At 35.1% G+C, this 18,602-nt stretch overlaps 1 protein-coding gene across 1 annotated transcript; it reads right to left on the bottom strand.

The window, feature by feature from the left end:
- Positions 1 to 13,676: 13,676 nt before the first annotated feature.
- On the bottom strand, positions 13,677 to 15,320 carry LOC142979625 (uncharacterized). The gene is made up of 4 exons (XM_076124657.1): positions 15,226 to 15,320; positions 14,850 to 15,008; positions 14,308 to 14,460; positions 13,677 to 13,853 (listed from the first exon to the last, which is right to left on the bottom strand). Exons 1-4 carry the CDS (start codon positions 15,292 to 15,294, stop codon positions 13,677 to 13,679), a joined length of 558 nt encoding a protein of 185 aa, XP_075980772.1. The 5' UTR covers positions 15,295 to 15,320.
- Positions 15,321 to 18,602: the final 3,282 nt, after the last annotated feature.

Below are 18,602 nucleotides of genomic sequence, written 5' to 3'. Positions count from 1 at the left end.
CTTCTTACTGCTAACTTATTCTTAAGTTTATGATTATTTATTTATGTATGTTTGTTACATGTTTTAGCATTCTAAGTATACTTTCAAACCAAAAAACAATTTAAATAAGTCTAGATGCATTTAAGGAACGATAATACAATAGTCGACGTTTTTCTCACAAGCGCATTTTTTGTCGGAAAGTTTCAAGTTTGTTGTTTTGCTGTTTCGCGTGGAGTCCTACAACTTTGACTATTGACTATTTTGTAAATAATCTCATCTAGTCGCCTTTAACGTTTTATTATTTTATAAAACAATTCAAAGCGAGTATTGAAGCATTATGACGATTCTCCTGTATGATAATGGACCATCGTTAACATGATGAAATAACTCTTTAAACATAAGCTAAACAGAACCAACCATAACTTTTAAACTCTCGCGTTGCATGTTTAATGTATAATAGAATACGGGAATTAACGCGAACACGCATGTTACCTTACGTTAGTCATTTTAAGGTAAAATGCGTATACACAGAACCAACCATGTCTAACCAGTATGTTGCAATTCGTATTTTAGCCTAAACTTAGCTTAATAGCAGCGATATACGCCTGTGTGTTAATATGTCTTTCCGTATCTTTAATAAAATGAAAATGCGAACATTTCGTGTAAACATCGTCAAATTATAATTTCACACAACTCATAAAAACATTTCAATAAGTGTCAACAAGTCGCGAAGGAAAAATCATTACCCGAAAACGTCTGTTACCTTTTAAAATGTTTCATTAAGAATGTAATTAAAAGTCCAAATGGCAGGGCGCCCCTTTAATTTAGCCCTAAGAGTTCAGAAGGGGACAATGGGCAACGGAAACAAACAATTTTTCTCATAAAAAAATATACATTTTCATTTTTTTTACCATTGTACTTACATCTCGATGGTTCTGTTCTATTTTTAAACTTTATTTCTTGTTTTCTTTTTATGGAAACGATTTAAGTGATGCTTTATTGTATAGGCATATTTTATAGGTAAGACTTAAATAATTTGTTAAATAGCTACAATTGTTAAGTATTGCATTCATGTAATACAAAGCTTTGATCATATAAAAAGCTAAGTTATCATTAAGCTTTTAATTTAATAACTGATATATTACGTTCAAACTTTTATTGATTAGAAGTTACCATTAGATTTTTGTATAATACTTTAATTTTTACCTTTATTTATACCAAAACTAGTACTAGTATTTCTAGGAAGAAGTTACATCATATTATAAGAACCAACCACAAAGAAATCACTCCCAGTTATTTTCTAGCGCTTTTTCAATATTCTCCTTTGAATCTTGAAACACTGTGAAGGTTATAACCGCAAGCTTTGACGTGTATTGAACAAGGTAGGGGCAGGGTAGAACGTACCCTATCTAAAGAATTCTAATACAAGTCACTGTGCTATACGATTGATAGTCACAATACAATAAACATTGGTTTCGTTGCTATTAGTTATATTTTAGTATATGTATATTTATGTAGAGTCTAGGGGTTTCAAGTTTAAACTAAAATTTCCCTAGACTCCTCTATCGCTACGTCATCGGGACTTGTTCCAATATGAGAGAAGCCTAACAAACTAATCTTACCTAGCCATGGATATTTATTTATATACCAAATATATGTATTTATAATTAAAAACTACACGTACATACATACCTCAAATCACCACGCCTTCTTATTAGGGCAGAGACCGGCGAACGCCACTCGGTACGATTATCACAAACTACCTCTGCCTCATTCACATCCATACATCTTGTCACACAGAACCGAAAAAATAGCTGCCTTTTAAAAAAAAATACCTCTTACAGTCACACTAGAGGACCAGGGTCTCCTCCTGAAATGAGGAAGGGGCTAGATGTTGAGTCTTCGCCACTAATGCAGGTTGAGGACTTATATTTATAGTAAGTCTTATCCAAAACAGAACTCTCGAGAAGGTTAATAGGAATACGTATTTAAAAGCAACAGTTTAATTAGTCATTAAAAACACTGTACTAATTAAAATATCACGAAACTTCGACACCGGTGAAAATAAATTCATATTCTATTGAGAACCGCAAGTTGCAACTGATATGAAACATTAATTGCACCCTTGAAAAGAATAACTAATTGCCGCACGGACAAAGGGGTGAACTCGTTAAAAGTTACGTAAATTTGCCCTCCGCCCTCAATGCAGGGCTGTCTTTACACTATTACTTAGTTATTTTATGAGAAACTAAAACTATTTACGATTGATGAAAGTACTCATAACTAGCGATTTTAAACTGTCGTGTTTATACGTGATAAATATATTTACGTTTTAAACACCTTATTTGGTAGGTACCCGACGTTTCGGCCAAGTTACACTAGTCGTGGGCAATCGACGCGTGACCACGACAGGTATAACTTAGTCGAAACGTTGGTAATCCCCAAGGTTTTAAAACTGCTAGGACGACGACCCAAGACAATCCTGAGTTTCGATAAATATAGACGAAGTTACAGTCAATTTAAAAATTCAAATTTAATCGCCAGTTTAATGAGTAGAACTTGGAGATTTCTTTTTATTTAATTTACCAAAAATCGCTGTATTATAAAAATAGAATAAAAACAGAGAATTACAAAAATAAATTAAGACCTAACAGAAATCTTTGCTAAAATTACACAGCTTTAATATTGTACTTCAAAACATATTTCTGTTAAGTCTACCTACCGTAAAAATTCTAGAAATTCAAGATACGTACATTAACTCTTCATTAAGTTCATAAATAAAACAAAATACATAAGTAACATCACCCATTTTCCCCCCACAATACGCAGAAACTGTACTCAGTATAACGTAGGAGTCTGTGAAAGTAATTAAATCAGTGCCACTCAGTATAACAACTTATCAGAAGCTTGACATAAATCGACCTGCTCTAAGCCCGACAATGACATGAAAGGCTTGACATGTCAGTTCAAATCCTGATGAATGGCAGCCCTGGCCGACGCACTGAAAAACATCGTCTCAAGAACCCCTTTGCGAGTAAACGAGAGGGAAATATAAAATATACGCGAGAGAGAGGGATGGAGCATCTTATTGTTAATTTTAACGTGTCAACATTGAATAAAATTATCACTTAGTATTAAAACCTTTTTGGAAGGATAAGTTTTAATACTATATTTTCTTATTTATGGTACCTACCTAAGGTCCAATTATTTATTGTGAAGGCTTAAATTCTATTTTATTTATAATGTAATTATGAAGGTGCCTGTAGAAACATTTGTCTTTACTTCTCTGCCTGCAAACTTTTAAACATCTGTGCATAACGTGACGAAAGCTAGTAATCATGTGAAAAACTTTTATCAACTTACTTCCAAGCCTAGAGTAGTTTATAATCCGTCATTTCGACATCGCGTTTTAACTCTTACTTTTCTTCATATTGCTGCTTCTATTCATAAAAGTATCAACAATCAGGGCCGTGTAAAATTTCTAAAATCTTATCAGGTAGGATCTCCTGACCTTTTAAAATTGACGAATGTTAAACAAATTCTGTACTTCCACGAAAAACCAGATACCAAATACATAGTACAATCAGAGAGACAGCTGTACCTTTAATTTCATTATCATTCTCACCTCAGAGCCAGATGTTTCCAATCGAAGGTCCGATGCTAATTGAATACTAACGAAAATCAGCATTAATTAGTAATTTTGTCAAAACTTTGCCCATAAAACGGCAAGTCCTCATCCCTTCTTTCTCTCAGGGGTGGGGGGACGGTGGGGGTGTAATTATAACTGGATGGAATGTTAATTCTACTAATTAATGTCGTCTTACGGTTGATGGATATGATAACTTGGCTAATTTGCTTGAACAGTCAGTAGTAGACGCGATGATTTGTGTTTGTTGTAAATATTTGACTTCGTTATTAATGGCGACGAGATAATGTGATGATTGATTTATTTTACTTTTATTTGCATTATTATACAGAATTATATAATTTTTGAGCCTAGCATTTCTTCCAACTATGTTGGAGTCAACTTCCAGCCCTAACGGATGCAGCTGAATACCAGTATGTTACATGGAGCTACTGCTTATCGCACCTCCACAACCCAGTTACCGAGGTTAGAACATGATTTCCCTCGGTAAGACTGGTTGTCAGACTTTCAAACTTTTGACTACTGGTTACAACTATCAAAGATCTTTGAAAATGATAGCCGGTATCCACATTATACAGATTTACTTACTAAGTATAAGTTAAATAAAAATACTTACGTAGTATGTTCTTCGAAGCTGCTCGCCGTGTTTGTTTTTCGCACAAAAATAGTGATAGCCGCCTTTCATCTTTCACACACGCACTCAAAACACTACGTGGGCTAAAAACCCAGATAACATTATAACTTTTTGACATTATCAATGTTTCAATAATGACTAACACTGAAAATATCACGACAAAAAGTCTGAGCGTTAGAACTTTAACGATTTTAAACTCGTACGACTTGTACATATAACATTATATTGCAACGGGATTTAACGATAATAATTAAAGGTTACGGCACCTTATTTGTTTACCCGACGTTTCGATCGAATCGCATCGACCGTGGTCACCGGCTGACTGACGTAGCTGCTAAGCGTCGTCTCCTTGTCGCGCGAGTTTCTACGTCTACCCTCACTTTGTTCACTACTTTTATTTGTTTGAAATTGACGGCCTGCAATTGTTGATAACAGGATTCCACGTTGATGATAAACGATATCCATCTTCCCGGTTTGGTGTTTTTTTTTATTTTAGCCGTTTCTCTTACTATCCTGGATTGTCAACGTGGAATCCGGTTATGGTGCAATTCTATCAAAACGTGGAGTAAACAAATAAGGTAACGTTTCGTTTCAACCAATCATTTTTGATCACGCTTTAAACCCGTTGCATTGTATTATTATATTTATGTTCTTTAGACTGAAACTAGAAATGCAAATCCCCGCTACTTTGCCTTTCTGAAACAATAAGTACGTAGATGATGATGTATTTTTAAATATCAATACAGTATAATACACAAAAACTGTACACCTTTCTCAGGAAAATGAGACTAACTGCTGTATCTATATCTATTTATTGGTGAAAAACGCATGAAAATCCGTTTAATAGACTTTGAGTTTATCGGAAACAAACAGACAGACAGGTGGAGACATCGTTTTATAATATATAGTGATAAAGAACGAATTCTACATACAATTACAAATTTAACACGAAATTTCAATGTACTCATTCACCAACACCATTAGCGTGAACAAATTACTTGCTTCGTGAATTTCCAATTGTGGCGTACATTTGAACGACTGAACTACAAATAGGAACATACCTATGTACGTTTGTATGTATGTAATGTTACATTACAGCCTAATCAGATGTAAGTGTATGTCAAAGATTACAAACATCAATTTGTTGATGGGTATTACTTTTTCGGAAGTCACGTTGTTGCTAAAAAACGTAGATTCTTGCATTTGCTTGTACACAGAATTCGCTCAAATCAATTTATTGGAGGAACAAAAATTACATTTTGACGGATGTACGAATATTCCGTTAAAAAACGTAATTATGAAAATGTACGTACAGTCACTGAAAAAATACTTGTGAGGTTTTTAGTTAGAAACTGCATCTATTACGCGGTTGATAGTGTATCCGGCTTTTAATCATGAGTCTCAGTTTCGATCCTCGGGTTGGGTAATGCGTTTTTAGTCTTTTCTAATTTATATTTTAATATTTCTGAACATGATAACAACAAAAATAAATGTATATTGTTATAAAGATCCACGTTTGCCAATGATATGACAAAGACTTATTTATAGCGTTTGAAAGCAAAGATTCCATATCTTTGTACTGTTCCAAATATTGCTCGTCAATATAATTTGACAAAATAACAAGCAATTTGTTACAAAACAAACGACAAACAAAAACACAAATATACTTTTATTGTTACCAAAATAAGTGCTGTTTATTTTTCTATAATAGAAGCGTAGAGTCATGTGGAAGGTACACTTGCTCTATGGAAAATTCTAGAACATAATAAAGAGAGATCAAAGGAAGAGCTTGTTGAGTACGGAGTTGAAGAACTCTATCAAGAAAACTAGATCGGGCAGTAGGTAAATAATTAATTCAATTAATTTTTATAATTTGTAATTTTTGACTGGCTTCTGCTGGTAATTTTTATGACACGGAAAGACTTCCCCTGGTTTAAACTGTATAAATCCAGGTGATGCTATTTTAACTACTCTTGGGGTGAGTATTTTTGTGTGAGCGAGTAACAAACAATCTAAAAATAGTAGTTAGTGGGAAAGAAACTACGGACAAAATAAAGTCATAGTAAGTTTCTCAAGCTATCCCAATTATACATATCTAGTCTCCTTATATATACTTATAGTCGTAAATGTTCATGTAACTTGAAGGCAAAACTTTAAGATCATAATTTTCATACGTCATTATCCGCACGAACTGTGTGTGCAGTAAATCTCTTCTAGCATTTCGACATCTTCACCTTTCACCTTTTCGCAAAAGTTTTCTAATAATAATGTTCAGGCTGTGAAACTTAGTTCTTGGAGCTTGTCTTAATCGGCGATTATCATAGTTTAAACCGAGTTAATCTCCGGTTAACGTATGTGAAACTTGTCTAGTTAAACTTTTGCTTGTTTGCTCTGATAAATACTGTATAATCGCGAGCGACATGCTCAAACAATAAGATGGTATAGACAATTTAAAGTTTAGAAACTAGGTATCTTCCTAGAAGACGAGTAATTGTATGCATAATTTAATAATAGAGTTGCAAGGACAGAAATTATTTTACAGTTTCCATTGAAACCTGTAAATTGGTATCAGGAAAAATAAATATAAGATAGCTTTGTTCAGAGCGTTTTTTAAAAGTGTTCTTCTTCTTTCTTTTTTCTTACGAAATTTTCATGTATGTTTAAGAAGGGATGAGTGAATAAAGGTGCATTTGTTCATATCGTAGGTATTTGTAAGCCTGAAATGTAGGCTTGCAAATGCATGATTGTCAGTCAAAACATTTGCTGAGGCAGATAATATGACACCAATTAATATTAAAGTATTTACATGTGAGTATTGAAATATGATGAACCTATACCTGAAAAAGTAGATTTTAATTTTGTTTTCAGATAGGTAAGTACCTTTGCCCTCTCCCACCTTTGCGAAGGGTAAATAAACAAACACCAACAAGTCTCAAGTCATCTCGTTTAACTGTCACAAAATGTTACCCTATTTCTAATCCAGAACACGCATTAGTCGGGGTCCAACAGACAAAACATACATTATTTTTATGTGATATTCAAATGAGGAGTCCAGTAAACGCTAGTTAAAATTCACGGCTTGTCATAACAGGCCTTCGAGCGTGTTATGCCGTTTTAAATTTTCATTATTATGGCCTCCGCACTTAGATTTAATGATGTTGTAAATATATGCATGCTTTACTAGGAAGCCGTCTTGGGATTCGACTGTAGAGATTATGAGTGAACATGTTCAGGAAAAGCACATCATTCTTTTAATAAATGGTGAAGTTTTGAAAAGTGTAAGGAGAAACATATAGAGTCAAAATTAACCCAATTTTGATTAATCATTATTTGTTTGGCAACTCGTCAAATCATTGGCCACCATAAAACGATGATGTTTTTTGTTGACTTTCGAAAATGTAGTTCACCGCCACTGTTCGACAAAAATATCTTTCAAACTCTTCCATTAGCTCTTCTCTATCTTCAGCCAATTTCCCTAAACGCGCAAACGCTCTTCTTATTTTTGTCATATTTACAAATAAAACGTATGAAAAGAAGAAGAGTACAAAGTATCAACATTTACCCATAACAAACTCAAAAATCAGCCACAATACATCACCAAATAATAGTAAAAATACATCAAGACATGATAGCGATGTACTTATAGTTGCAACAAGACCGGCACTGTTGGGCCACAATAGAAACAAATTGCCCAACTTTTGACCCCATAGTGACCCATTGTTGGGCAAAATTCTCTTCCCAACTCCTCTATTAGTCTCTATCTTCGGCCTGTATATGCTAATCGCGCAGAAATCCAATTAGTTACTAAATTTTTTGACTGTTACTTATTTTTAATCTTATCATACTTACAAATCAAGCATTAGAAAAAAAAGCATAGAAAGTATCAACATTCATACCGCACAAACTCTAAAAGCAGCCACAATACATCACCAAATAATAGTAAAAATACATCAAAAGATGATAGCGACGTATAGTTGCCGCTACACCACCGCTGCTGGGCCACAATAGAAACAAATTGCCCAACTATTGGCCCCATTAGATCACGGCGACGTCCTCACAGGAATACTCCGTGATATATGGAGGAAAAACCTATAAAGGTAACTTCACTGTCGCATTGTGTTGCCCAAGTATTATTTATTGTTCAAATGTATTTTTTTGGTGTGGCAACTTTTTATAAACATGTAAGTAGGTATGTGGTTTTTGAGATATTGTGTATAATCTCTTTATTTTCTACAGAATTTGAATTGAGAAATCTACCATTAGGCCATTTAAGTAGGTATTCTACCCAGTGATTTTGTTTTTTTTGTAATACTTCGCTAGTAATCCCACGTAACTATGCTCGCGTTTAAGGTCACCTTATTATGCCTCATTTTGCCTGCTTATCTATGCAGATTTTGAAGAAAAAATTGCTTTTATTTGCTTCCTTGCTAAATTTCATCGGGATCGGTTCAGTAGTTTAGCTAGGAAAGAGTAACAAGTAGTAATAACTATAGGTACTTAAAGGAAAATATTATCAATGACTTAATGACCCTTTACTTTTAATCAATTTATTATCGAGCACAATCGCCAAACGATATATTCGTTTTGTTTATAGACGGAATGAAATCTGTTGAGGTCCAAGTTATCAGGTGTGCGCAAACAAACTCAGTTTAACGAGCTTTTAATATAATGTGGAAGCAGTCAAAAACTTGTCCTGTCCTGAACAAATAGCATTATGCCTAGATGTAATTTGGAGACTGGAAACGACATTTTGTTGACATTTCGTTATAAAATTAGTGAATATTTTTATTTTACGCAAGCAATTTTAAAATAAGGACATTATGAAACTGAAAGCTTTCGAATTGATACTATGTAAATCTGTAAAGTCGGCTAAAAACCGATAGTTGTACGTTATGATTATGACTACACACACTTCACTATGATAAGGGCCGAAGGTGCTGTGAATTTACACTGTAATACACTCAACCTAATGTACAATATAAATCTATTTTGTAGGTACGATTTGCAGTTGCATATTCTATCCAAAAAGTTATATCAAACTGCTAATTTTCTAAATTATCCTCAGAAATTCTATTACTGTCCCGTGTAATCCTCGAGTCACGTATCATTATTCCTCTAGACGTCCTAAGCTCTTCCACATCCTCATGTTCCTTGCTATCTAACTAACTAATCGTGTTCCGTCCCGAAATCCCACTAAGCCGCTTCATTGTTTACCTTAAAACAACACTGAAACTGTGGAATTCTCAACTAATAAGTAGTTTTTGTTTGTTCACTAGCAACACGAATACACGGCTTATTATTACTGATGAAATGTCTTCGTGTTTACTTAAAACGTACTTACTTTACTTAAGTCACTTACCTACTATTTATGATGTCGAATTTTGATGATATAATATGTGATAAATCGTGACGTTAGTTGGACTGAAAACTCACATATAATTGAAAATTAATTCTAAATGTATTCGTATTATATGTATATTTATAATTGTACTAGCTGACCCGCGCAACATCACTTGTTCACTCAGCTTGCGTCACACAAGAGAGAATGGCTAGTTGCTACTCCGCTCCTAACGGCCGTAGCGTTATGTTTTATAGCCTATAGCCTCGATAAATAGGCTATCTAACACTAAAATAATTTTTCAAATCGGACCTGTAGTTCCTGACATTAGCGCGTTCAAACAAACAAACTCTACAGCTTTATAATATTAGTATAGATATAATATTAGTATAGATTATGTATGATCCTCTGCTTCTATTCTGCCTCCGTATGCCCTGTGTCTTAGTTGGTTATTTACGTGTAAATATCCGTCACACTGCTTAGTTCATTAGAAAGATATGTATGAGATTAAAATGTTATTATGACTTACGCATGTTTGTCTTATTTTCAAGATTTTCCGTACCTACGATTTGTCATTTGGTTAATAAGACTATGAAAAACACGTAAACAAATAACCAAACTGAATATCACCATTAGAGTTGGGGAATCAAATACAAAAAGCACAACAAACATTATTTCACGATTTAAAAGAACGTACATTAAATAACACTCAATTATTTCAAGCGGAACTGGAAAATAAAAGTTTACACAAGCCGAGTGTATCAAAATAAGGTGAGTTAAACGTAACGTAGGCCCGGGGGAAATCCAATAGACACACATAAAATACAAACACACACAAACTGGGCACAGTTGATCAAATAAGCACAATTTTCCCACGCTCTGTGGTGTATTTTTTACTCTGGTAATGATAGCCGTATCGATGGAAATCATGTGTTATGGGAAGCCGTCAACTGTTTGTAGTAGGGTAATACTCGGTAGGTGACAAAACATTGTAAGTAACCTTTTTAAAAGTTAGTTGTTTGTTCAATGTATGGTTTAATATTTGTTGAAAGAGCACTAGGTCATTTGCTTGTGGTAAAAGTTTTAATAATTTTTAAGAGGAAAAGAGCCACAGTTAATTTTACACGTTACATAAAATATTGCACAATGATATCTGATTAGTTGAAAGTTATTAAAGTATTTCCTAAATCCATATGAACAGTGAAAAAACTAACCGATCCATTATTTTTTACTTAAGAGGATGGAACTAATCGCCTCGCACTAAGACTTTGTGTACAATTTCATACTTTATCATATTCATACCATATTAAAATTTCTCTCTAAAGCTTAAATAAGGTTTTTGTTTCCTCGCTACGTACTTTGAGGACAACAATATAATGTATATATTTTAATATAATAATAATGTGGAATTTTCCCAAACCTTAAATTTCCCGTCATTAATGGATGTCTGAAACGAAAATTAACTTTTAAAAAGCGTCGTCTGTTTTGACGTTGTTAATATAAATAGAATTTCAGTGATCGTTGAGTCGCGAAGAATGAAACAAAATTGAATTATTTTACGAGATTGATTCTTTGTTGGGCCGTATTTTGTTGTCGTCATCGTGTAATAGGATTGTACTTAAACCAATATTGAATTATTTGTATAAATTAAAATTATAAATATAGATTTTTTTTTCTTTTTTTAATTACAACTCCCGCACTAAGAACTGCTCTTGTGTCGCGGGGACTTTTACAAACATACAAACAACGGACACAAAGCACAACCAGACCGGAAACAATTATTTGTGGATCGCACAAATAATTGCTCCGTGTGGGAATCCAACCCACGACCTCCTGACGCAAAGGTTTTCGGCATGGCGACCTAAACCATTGCGCCACGGAGAAGTAAAGTAGAAGAATGCTAAATTACGAACTTTTATGAGATTTAAGAAGCAGCTACGCTCGCGTGGAACATAAAAATATGGCCGAAGCTTCACGTGGACGAAGTGGCGGGTAAAAGCTATTATTATATTAACTAAACCTTCAATATTATACTTTCCGCGAAGTTTTATTAGAACAAAAATATAATTGGAAGGATTACGGTGTGCCATAAACAAGGGCGGCAGTTAATTTAATGGGGCCACGACTTGAGGCAGATTTGCAGGCTACCTTGTAATAAAACCTTAATCCCGCATTTACTGAAACCATAGCGGGTATCCCTCTATTTACAAGGCATGTGCAAACGACACTTTAAAATATTATAGAGAATATTTCACGTAAACATTTTAAATGATGAAGATTACTCATGTCATGGTAATTATTTATTAGTTATAGAGAGTTCTTCAAGTTACCGATTCTGGTAATAAGTTTGGTGAACGGCTATCTAACATCACTTTTAATATGGAAGAAAACATACCATAACTACTGCTATGTATCGTTATATTATACCAGTATCTGCAGATTATTTACCAGTTACGAGTACCTAAAAATATAGTGTAAAAGTAAGTACATCGTAGACTCAACACTATTAAAAAGATCAAATCATGATCAAAATTGCAAAAACAACCATTAAATAATTTAAAAATAATCACTTAAAACATAAAATCGTAAGAAGCAAATGGTCGCCAGAACTGCAGTTAATTCTACATTAAGATATAAAAACAAAACCAGAATACCTACATTTAAAAATACCCCGGGGCGTGATATATTTCTACATTTTTCCCAATAGGGTGAGGTCATCCACAAGCAATTGGATTTTCTGTTTTTCGTTCGTTTAGTGTCGCTCGACCGCGGTGTCGTTGCAGTGTGAAAATTGCTAAAAACTAAAAAAAACTTATCGGGTTTCAATCAACAGCCTTTTACATTTGGCGCTACACGTCACATTCGTGTTTTGCTTTTAAAATAAACTTGGGAAAAAGACATGGGGAAAAACATAGGTGTAATTTTTTACAGCAAATGATAGAGAATAATTTATGATGCTTTCGTAAAAGTGAACAAGAGATTCGATACGATTTCCTAAAAAAATATTTTTATTGATTGAGGTATTTCTCAAACATTATTATTTAGAGTAATGCTTGAGACCTTTTTTTACTTGGTTAATGCATGAAATTGCATCCCCAACGCCCGGGGGAGCGCTGGGGTATGTGGGGCTCTCCGAACCAGAAGGGCAAGGCCTCCCCACTAAACCACCAAGATGTTGCCTCCTCGCCACTAGAACACCTCTTCCTCCGTGACTAGCCCCTCCGAACCGGCCGGACCTATGTCGACACAGGCCAGCCAGCCGCTTTGGTCCCCCGGGTAACAACGGTGCCACCCAGACAGGGAAGCGGCCTCTCCACTGGGTCCCTCTTGGCTCACCGCAACCGAATCCGCGGAATCAAGGTTGCGGCTACTAAGCCCTCCCACCACAGCAAGGTCGAGACGGAGACCCGTCGGGGGGGCTTGAGACCTTACCTAACAATTTGTCATATTATATGTCTAATATTTGCATGGCAGCTTAATGACAAAATATGTAATACTATACTATTTTGTTAACCAACTTTTGTACCATAATTTCTGCGAATAAAAATATTTTTTGCACTAATATCTAAAAGCATTTTTCTACCATTTAAAAGATAATCCGTAAGTATGATTATGCTATCATTAGACAGTGTAGATAATGTCGGTACGAAGCCCAGCAATAAATTAGCACCTTTCTGATCCCGACCCACGAGTTACAAATAAGATATATCGTGCTCACGACTACATAATCTTGTTCATTATACCGGCTTATCTCAGTTTTCACTAAACTAACTAATGCAGATGTATTACCCCTAAATAGATAGAGATTGGATACCGAAACTATTAGAAATATCGAACTTAAAACACGTTTAGAAAATTGTGATAGAATAACAAATATTGTCATATTTCAGTTAAATTACACAAAGTCAAGTTTTGTGTTATTTGATGAGTTTCTAAGTGAAAATCACATGAAGATCTGTATAATTATGAAGTTAATCGCGAACAGAGAGGTAGGACGAGAGACTTTGTTTATAATATGTAAGTAATAATTATTATATCGTCAATGTGTATAAACATTTATTTCTCTTACGTTGTACATGTTAAAATTTAGCTTTCTTTTTATCAATTTGTGATATTCTCATGTCGATGTATCCATCAGCTACCCAAGCTTTAAGTTTAGGGAAAGTAAGGTTCGCTTCAATTCTTCCCCTAGTGAATGGGAAACCTCGAGGTATGAAAGCCGGGTTGATAGTCATGTTCACTAGATTGTATTGGTCCTGAAATATAAGAGATTTTATATTATTTTAGGCAATACTTACACACTAATAGCTATATATGTACAATATAATCGACTACAGTGGTGCAATTTCTTACCTCTATCTTCTATGGACAACCGAGTAGCTGTTGAAAAATGGTGTGTGAAATATTAATCAGCGCCATATCAGCGCACCTAAACTATGATTTTTCAAGTCATTTTAAATGACAAACTCTGACCTGAATGCAGCAAGATTTGCGTTTTTGAATCTCTACTATCATGCCAAAAAGGAGTGATTATATCCATGCATCTTGTAAATAAGTAAAACGAATGAGTAACGTTTCGAGCGTTAGGCTTTTTCTTTCATATTTGCACAAAGGCATAAGTTTCATTACGGCAATAGAAGACAGGCTAATTTTATTTGAGAGAACGAAGTTCGAGGATGATAGTTAAATTATATGACGTTGTGAACTTACAGGCATATGTGGACAAGGCTTCAGCAGCTTGCCTTGTCTCATAGCAGAGCCAAACAACATGTCTTTCTCCGTGAGGTGGCACCAATTATAGTGAAACTCCACAAAACTTCTTTTATATTCATTTGTTAAGAATTCATAGAAATAAAAATCAACCTGAAATATATAAATTAAAAGAACCAGCGTCACTGCGAAGAACTACCACTTAACTGAGCAGACCCTTTGAAATCTAGTAAAACAGGGTAAGTAGTCGAGCCAATCTTTTGATTTAGTTAAGGTTTCAGCACTTTGTTGGGAACTTTACACCTATTTAGAGACCGCACGTTTCCACACAATATTTTCCTCGTTCGCTAGAACAACTACCTAACAAGTTTTCTATGTACATATATGCGCATGAAGCCTCAAAGAAAAGTCTTTTTAGAGTCACTGATGTCCAAAAGTGTGTTTTCTGGGGTCGAACCCTCTTCCATTTATGTGAGAGGCTATTAATTATCCCGACTATAAAAACATGTGAAAAACCTAAGTCAAAAAGCAACAATACGTACTTGGAGAGTGCTGTCAAAGGGCACAAGATTCTCAAAATGCAATCCGACGTAGTAAATGGGATTACTTCGGCCATATCTTATTGTAGTTAAGTTTGCGAACGACAAGTACTTCGGGTTCCTATACGTGACACGAGGATGTTCCACATTAATATATGTTACCTGGAATAAAAGTATATAAAAATTAGAATGATTTATACATCATTCCAATGTGCTAATTTTATTAATCAATGGTCGGACAGATCCATAGATAGAGATATAACTGACCAAAAAAATTTAATAAAACGTTGTTACAAACACAAATTATGACAATGTTATAAAAACAAATACGCAATAAGTAATTACCATAATAACATATTACAAACAAAATAGAACAAACCTTTTCCGAAACACAATAGGTAATCATTGAAAATAAAAATAAAATATTGTTTTTCGTGTGACTGACCATGTTTGATTGTCAACTTGATAAAACTGGAAAAAAGTGACATAGTAGGTGTCTATATAAAAGTAGTACTTATAGTACAGGGATATGTGTTCGTATTGTACGCATAATTACTACAGATTTGTGTAATAACGTTAATTTCCGTTGCCAAAACGAAATTGATAATATAGTCAATATTACATATTCAAAGAAATCAAATATTTGATTGTAATCTAGATAATGGCTTATTTTTTTATGTCAACGCTTTATCGATATAATTATAGATAACGATTGAAGATCGCGGAAATCAGAAGAGTTAATGAAAGCAACATATAAATACGTAAAAAGATAAACAGATATGGTCAGAAACTCCACACTGCGCTTCTCAGCTCAAATAGCAGAACGTAGCTCTAACGTAGCTGGAGTAGACCTGAACGGGCAACTTATGTTGAATGTCGGATGACTCATGTGCCCCACAATGTGGACATCGCCAACTGGAAGACCAGTCTCCCAGTCGACCGTACAAATAGGCGGAGGAGCTGGACAACAACATCAGAATATTGATCCAGACCTCTGGAGACGGGCTGCAGTAGATAAGTTGGGATGAAGCCTAATAATATTTTTCGTTCGTTCAGCCTGTCTTCCCCGAGCGGACGGTGGCTGTGGTCGGCTTGGTCTGGGAAGTGGTGAAGGCCACTTTCCGGGCTCGGGGGCCAGGAACAGCCTATGCTGCGAATTGCGCGCAATGTTCTGTTCTGGCTTCCGAGGGCCCCAACACAAAAAGCAAGTCGGACAACTGTAGCCCCATTCTCTACTACTATCGAGTATCGACAATTGACGACCTATCCAAAAATTCTGTACGAAAATCTCACCGCCTCTAGCGGACGTCATAGTAACATTTTTGGAGCATATTTTGAATATAAAACTCTCGAAACTCGATGGTTCCAATCCATACTAATATTATAAATGCGAAAGTAACTCTGTCTGTCTGTCTGTCTGTCTGCTACTCAATCACGCCTAAACTACTGAACCAATTTGCATGAAATTTGGTACGGAGATATTTTGATACCCAAGAAAGGACATAGGCTACTTTTTACCCGCCGCATTTCGCATTTATAATATTAGAAGTCGCGCTAAGACATATCCGCCATTAAAACAGTTGCCATGGCACCGGAATTTTGTTAATTCAATGTCATTATAGTATTAACTGCACGTTTGGCGCAGTGGTTTAAGCGGTCACCTCGCCGCAACAACCGTAGCGCCGCGTGTGGTGGGTTCGAATCCCACCCAGGACAAATCTTTGTGTGATGAGCACGAGTATTTGTTCTGAGCCTGGATGTTAATGTATCTATATAAGTATGTATTTAGAAGTATATAAGTATGTTTATCAGTTATTTGGTTACCATAGTACAAGCTCTGCTTAGTTTGGAATCAAATGACCGTGTGTGAGTTGTCCAATAATATTTATATTTATTTTTTTTTTTTTTTTTTTTTATTGATTTTTCGCGACTTCGTTGAATTTTCTGAATTTTCCCGAGAAATGCGTCATTTTCCCGGGGTAAAAAGTAGCCTATGTCCTTTCTCGGGTATCAAAATATCTCCATACCAAATTTCATGCAAATTGGTTCAGTAGTTTAGACGTGATTGAGTAGCAGACAGACAGACAGACAGACAGACAGACAGACAGAGTTACTTTCGCATTTATAATATTAGTATGGAGTATGGATTATGAGAAAATTTTTCGTAAAAAAAAGCATATTTTATATCATCACACTATGACCAATAGGAGCAGAGTAACAGTAAAAAGTGTTACAAAGACGTGGAAAATTCTGACCCATTCTCTCTTATGTCACGCAAGCGAAGTTGCGCGGGTCAGCTAGTTGTAGATAATCGTGCTACTGACCCTTTCTTCCTTTTCTTCCTACTGACCGAAGTTTACAATTATTTTGAATCGTCTACGCCGTTCTAAGTACAGAGGTCAAACAAATAAAACGCGCTATTACAAGGATATTTATGTTCTCTTGGATGTGATGCATATTTCCCCGCGTAAAAAAGTATTCTTTATTTCAACCCAGATCGTGGATTACATTAAGTACCTATGTATCGAATTTCTTTAAAAGCTGTTCAGTTTCAACTGAACTTTTGAATTCGAAACACAGTGAGCGATATATTTCTACATTTTTCCCAATAGGGTGAGAGGTCATCAACAAGCAATTGGATTTTCTTTTTTTTCGTTCGTTTAGTGTCGCTCGACCGCGGTGTCGTTGCAGTGTGAAAATTGCTAAAAACAAAAAATAACTTATCGGGTTTCAATCAACAGCCTTTTACATTTGGCGCTACACGTCACATTCGTGTTCTGCTTTTAGAATACACTTGAGAAATGACACAGGGAAAAGCGCAGGTGTTATTTTCTAACAAACCTACCTAACTTAGTTTATAAATAAAAGCATTAAGAATCTCGGAGTTCGCTAAATGAGTGAAACCACTAAAAAGAGGCATAGTAACAGACTGCAGATCAGGAAATACATAACAACAATCATAATCTAATATAAATCCATTCAGTTATTAAGTTTTCGCGAATAGATAGTGAAAATAATGATAGCGTTTAATTGTGTATAAATATTTATTTATATCACGTTGTACATGTTAAAATTTAGCTTTCTTTTTATCTATTTGTGATATTCTCATGTCAATGTGTCCATCGACTAGCTAAGCTTTAAGTTTGGGCAAAGTAACGTTCGCTTGAATTCTAGCCCTCGTGAACGGGAAACCTCGAGGTATGAAAGCCGGGTTGATAGTCATGTTCACTAGATTGTATTGGTCCTAAAATATAAAAAAGATGTTATATTATGTAACGGGGTACGTGGAGGGTACTACAATCAAATAACTGTCTTGCCACTGCCGATGGTAGTTGTTGAGCTAACTTGTAACCAGGGTGGTAGACCCAAGACGTTTACCCCTCCCTCAAGCCAAGAGTAAGAAACCCCAGCGGTACGACAGTTTATGTTAAATCAATTTAGCATCCTACATTTAAATTTTTAATTCAAAATAAACTCTTATTCATTGCCTCAATTTAAGTCGCGTATGCGACTTCGCGTACGCGCATAGCTGACCCGCGCAACTTCGCTTGCGTCACCTAACAGAGAATGGGTCATAATTTTCCCCGTTTTTGTAGCATTTGTCAATGCTACTCCGCTCCTAATGACCCTAGCGTGATGTTATACAGTCTATAGTATATAATATATCTATATTCCTCGATAAATGGACTATCTAACACTGAAAGAATTCAAATCGGACCAGTAGATCCTGAGATTAGCGCGTTCAAACAAACAAAC

Source organism: Anticarsia gemmatalis, chromosome 16 (assembly GCF_050436995.1).
Source record: "Anticarsia gemmatalis isolate Benzon Research Colony breed Stoneville strain chromosome 16, ilAntGemm2 primary, whole genome shotgun sequence".
In the NCBI taxonomy this organism is placed as follows: domain Eukaryota; kingdom Metazoa; phylum Arthropoda; class Insecta; order Lepidoptera; family Erebidae; genus Anticarsia; species Anticarsia gemmatalis.
Note: the sequence above shows the minus strand (reverse complement) of the source record. Positions and strands in the feature narration are given on the sequence as shown.

Coding starts and splice junctions, on each gene's coding strand:
- LOC142979625 (XM_076124657.1), bottom strand. CDS start 15,294: ATGGTCAGTCACACGAAAAACAATATTTTATTTTTATTTTCAATGATT. Junction 14,461..14,849: donor CCTTTGACAGCACTCTCCAA/GTACGTATTGTT, acceptor TATATATTTCAG/GTTGATTTTTATTTCTATGA. Junction 13,854..14,307: donor AGCCTTGTCCACATATGCCT/GTAAGTTCACAA, acceptor CTTATATTTCAG/GACCAATACAATCTAGTGAA.